This window comes from Littorina saxatilis, linkage group LG3 (assembly GCF_037325665.1).
Source record: "Littorina saxatilis isolate snail1 linkage group LG3, US_GU_Lsax_2.0, whole genome shotgun sequence".
Taxonomy (NCBI): domain Eukaryota; kingdom Metazoa; phylum Mollusca; class Gastropoda; order Littorinimorpha; family Littorinidae; genus Littorina; species Littorina saxatilis.
Genome location: NC_090247.1, coordinates 76,059,484 through 76,064,483, shown reverse-complemented (window position 1 = coordinate 76,064,483; position 5,000 = coordinate 76,059,484). Strand labels below are relative to the sequence as shown.

Genomic DNA, 5,000 nt, shown 5'->3' with positions numbered 1-5,000 from the left:
AGGACCTCGCAATGCTCTGCCTATGTCGGTATTGTATATGATTAACGCGTATTGTTGAAGGGCCTCGCAATGCTCTGCCTATGTCGGTATTGTATATGATTAACGCGTATTGTTGTAGGACCTCGCAATGCTCTGCCTATGTCGGTATTGTATATGATTAACGCGTATTGTTGAAGGGCCTCGCAATGCTCTGCCTATGTCGGTATTGTATATGATTAACGCGTATTGTTGAAGGGCCTCGCAATGCTCTGCCTATGTCGGTATTGTATATGATTAACGCGTATTGTTGAAGGGCCTCTCAAGGCTTTCAACAAAGAGGAGTACGACCATGATGACCATTGCTTTCAATGCAAAGACGAAGAAGGAAATGCCAAAGAGAAGAAGCTCTGGTGCTCAATACTAACAACATACATGAATGCTACTTACATGCTTTTCTTGGAAGAGTATCGTCCCTTGAAGTCTTCCATTGAAGGCGCAGATTGCTGAAAAAGAAGAACAAAATGAAAGTAAAGTTGCAAGTCTGTTTACGGTATAAATGGTGTGCATGGAATAAACATAATCCTTGAAATGAACAATACATAAACAGATATCACTGGGTGTAAACATAATCCTTGAAATGAACAATACATAAACAGATATAGCTGCGTGCAAAGATAATGTAAGTTCACACACAAAGATAATGTTAAGTTCACACACAAAGATAATGTAAGTTCACACACAAAGATAATGTAAGTTCACACACAAAGATAATGTTAAGTTCACACACAAAGATAATGTAAGTTCACACACAAAGATAATGTAAGTTCACACACAAAGATAATGTAAGTTCACACACAAAGATAATGTAAGTTCACACACAAAGATAATGTTAAGTTCACACACAAAGATAATGTTAAGTTCACACACAAAGATAATGTTAAGTTCACACACAAAGATAATGTAAGTTCACACACAAAGATAATGTTAAGTTCACACACAAAGATAATGTTAAGTTCACACACAAAGATAATGTAAGTTCACACACAAAGATAATGTTAAGTTCACACACAAAGATAATGTAAGTTCACACACAAAGATAATGTAAGTTCACACACAAAGATTTAATGACCTATATGTGCTGATGACTAATTTAATTTCCTTTGTTGGATCAATAAAATGTTATGAGTTATGAGTTATGAGTTATGAGTTAAGATAATGTTAAGTTCACACACAAAGATAATGTTAAGTTCACACACAAAGATAATGTTAAGTTCACACACAAAGATAATGTTAAGTTCACACACAAAGATAATGTTAAGTTCACACACAAAGATAATGTTAAGTTCACACACTAAGAAAGAAAGACAGGAGATACGGTTTTATCGCTCACGCGTCAAGTCCCGTTGCTTACGAGAGACAGTATTTAAAACGAGTGACGTCGACCACATTCTTACCAACTGTCGCGACAAGATGTTAATGCCGTCAGCGGGGATGTCATCTTTATGTCCCATGAGCAAAACAGTGATTTGTTTTGTGATTTGTAAACCTTTTTTATATTTAAATCAGGGTTACATACTTCAATTTATTTTGAACAATACAGATGGATTGTTTCACTGGTCTACACAAGCCAGGAGTCTGTCTGTCTCCTCTCGGGGCAAAAAGAGACAACGATGTCTCGTAGCCGGCATGGATTTGTGTAGAGCGCATTGCAAGAAATATCTGCCACGAGAGCTACAAGGACAGATACGCGCCGCATGGGATACCACAAGTGCACGACGTTGCACAATAACCTTGGAAAATATTGTTGCAGTCTCCTGTGTGCAATTACCTCCCTTTGCTCATTTAGACGGAAAGGAAAACTTCGCTACTGGTTATTTTACCGGTTATCTCATTTTGTCAACTGACAAGAAAGGAAGGAAAGTGCCACGAAGGATGACGTTTACGTATAGGAACAGTCGCATAGCGGAACTAATTGGTTGAGCAACACTCGCAATGTGCACAGAATGCCACTTCGCTAAGGCAAAAAAAAAATTGTCTGTTTCTGGTAACATGGCTAAAAAAAATAGGGTAGGTAGGTAGGGATTTTATTTTTTTTTAATTTTTTTTTTTTACCCCAAATGTAGACCAATAAAACTAACTTTAAAAATCGCGCAAAGAGACTGGATTCACTATACATAGAGACAAGACACTCAACACATTTACAAATCTGTGACAAAGACTGAAAGAGTATGACATGTTTTTCTTTGTTTACCTGGTCTGATATGTCCATGATGAAACAGAAAAGAAGACTTGAGACATCTTACATCTTGTGCTTGGACAAATGGGAATTTTAGTAGAAGGCTGGGGCCTCAGTAGTACAGTTGGGAGTGCATTGAACTTGTGATCCTTGGTTCGTGGGTTCAAATTTGGGAAAGGGACCAAGTCCTAATTACTGGTATGCTCAAGAGTTAGTAACGAGCCATTGATACCACCAACGTAAAAAAAAAAGTTTAGGGTCGGCGCCGAAATTTAGGGTCGGTCGGGTGACCAGAAACAGACAAATTTTTTTTTGGCCTAAACAGTGTTGCTATGTGTGGAAGTAACAAGAGCTCCGTGTGACAACTAGGGCTGACGCGCGTTTCTTTCAGGCGATACTTGCTCGCGGCTAGCCTCTTGCGGAGCTAGGAAGCGAGAGGTAATATAAAGGCTAGCTACGCAAAAATTCAACACCATTGGTTGATATCGAAAAGGTCGTCTGCACTGTTCGGTAAACAGTCAATCGTATTGGCAGCAGTGCGGCGGCCATGTTTTCTCGCCTAGCGAGCAAGCCCAAAGCTACCTAGCGTTCGCGGCGAGAATCCTAGGGTCCCTCGCGACGAGAATTGCCCAAGAAACGGTACTTCCTCGCCCCACGCGCTTCACTCGCCAATTCTCGCCTTAAAGAAACGGGGTTTGTGGCATAATGCACGCAGGATCGATGGATTTGTGATAATATCGGGGTTTATTTGAGGAAGGATAGTGCATTTTACATTTGGGACCACCGTTCAGACATAACCATGTTTGTGCATTGCTTGCACAGTTCCAGCGGAATTTGACTGGCGATGGTGCGACCCCCCCCCCCCCTCCCTAGTACCCATTACTGCCATTCTTGACATGTACACATACCACAAAGGACTCGGCAAACTCAGTCAGTGTCTGGATAGATTTGACCAAACTTTGGAATAGAGTTATGAGAACATTCCCAAACAGGAATTCTATGACGGTCTAATAATATTGATACAGCAAGCTCTCTCTCTCTCTCTCTCTCTCTCTCTCTCTCTCTCTCTCTCTCTCTCTCTCTCTCTCTCTCTCTCTCTCTCTCTCTCTTTTTCTCTCTCTCTCTCTCTCTCTCTCTTTCTCTCTCTCTCTCTCTCTCGCTCTCTCTCTCTCTCTCTCTCTCTCTCTCTCTCTCTCTCTCTCTCTCTCTCTCTCTCTCTCTCTCTCTCATTTTCAAACCAACAGACCCCGCAAAAATTGTTAGGTGATATTGGCTAACAGGCTAACAACCTTGCGTAATTGGGTTCGAAAGTTTACGATCTCTCTCTCTCTCTCTCTCTCTCTCTCTCTCTCTCTCTCTCTCTCTCTCTCTCTCTCTCTCTCTCTCTCTCTCTCTCTCTCTCTCTCTCTCTCTCTCTCTCTCTCTCTTTCTCTCTAAACCAACACTGAGACCTGAACAAATGGTTGTGGGCAGTGAAACTTATGCATCAGGTTCAAAGTCGCGTTATGTTTACGAATGCAGCGAAAGTTCTTTTGGATTATTTTCAATTTGCTGTGTGATGGTTTCAGGCTTTTTTCGTGTCAGCAGCAGAGAGGCTAGTATAGGTACGGATTTGGACATCACCTCAGTGATGTACGTAGCTTTTGTTTGTCCTCTACACGATTGTAATTTTCGAATTTGGGTTGTCACGATTTCAAGCCAGACCATCAAAATCTGATCAGTGTCTATCTGATGAAACGCAGTTTGATACACACAACCTTCCCAGCAGCTTTTGCCAAATGTTATCGATAAAACCCACGAACATCACATCCCTGTCTCCATCCATTCTCACAAAAACGGATTTCTCTTGTAGGCGGACAATGTGACAATTGTCGGGTGGAGATTTGTAGGACGAATGCTGACCGTGTCTGTCAGTTTCATAGATTGTATAGCCATCGGTAACCATCCATATTCACACAAGGAAGGATTCATTGTACAACGATGCGACTGTATGGCTTCCCATGAATCCAATATCCAAGGCAGACAATGTCATGTCAAGGTAATCATAGCTGACGAAATTTGCCTTGAACGAGAAATAGGACATGCGCACAGTTTATGAGTAACGCGAGAGAGTATTTGAGTGGAACAGCCATGAGGTCCCCCGACTGTGACGAAAATTGTGTCTTGCTTTCCTTTCTCGGGTAAAGTCTTGGCGTGAACTTTCCTGTTGGTGTTGTCTTTATGAAGGCTCAACACACCACAGACAGACAGATAGACAGACAGACAGACAGACAGACAGACAGACAGACAGACAGACAGACAGACAGACAGACAGACAGACAGACAGATACACAGAAAGAGATAACGGATGGTGCAGGGAGAGACAGAGACAATTGTAAATAAACATGTTCCTCACAGACTCAAACACAACAGAAATCAAAATATTGACGATGGGGTGACAGAGACATTCAAGCACAAGTAAGCATCCACATTCTATTTTGATAGTTACGTTTTATTTTGATAGTAAGCATCACAATTCTATTTTGATAGTTACGTTTTATTTTGATTGTAAGCATCACAATTCTATTTTGATAGTTACGTTTTATTTTGATAGTAAGCATGACAATTCTATTTTGATAGTTACGTTTTATTTTGATAGTTACGTTTTATTTTGATAGTAAGCATCACAATTCTATTTTGATAGTTACGTTTTATTTTGATAGTAAGCATGACAATTCTATTTTGATAGTTACGTTTTATTTTGATTGTAAGCATCACAATTCTATTTTAATAGTTACGTTTTATT

General features: G+C 40.3%; 1 protein-coding gene across 1 annotated transcript in view; it reads right to left on the bottom strand.

Annotated features, from left to right (window-relative positions):
* Window positions 1-5,000, bottom strand: part of LOC138963290 (pro-resilin-like) — a 106,123-nt gene that overhangs the window by 57,103 nt on the left and 44,020 nt on the right. Inside the window, exon 2 of the mRNA XM_070335355.1 lies at window positions 427-482. Coding sequence (XP_070191456.1) covers window positions 427-482 — 56 coding nt within the window. The remainder of the gene's footprint in view (window positions 1-426; window positions 483-5,000) is intronic.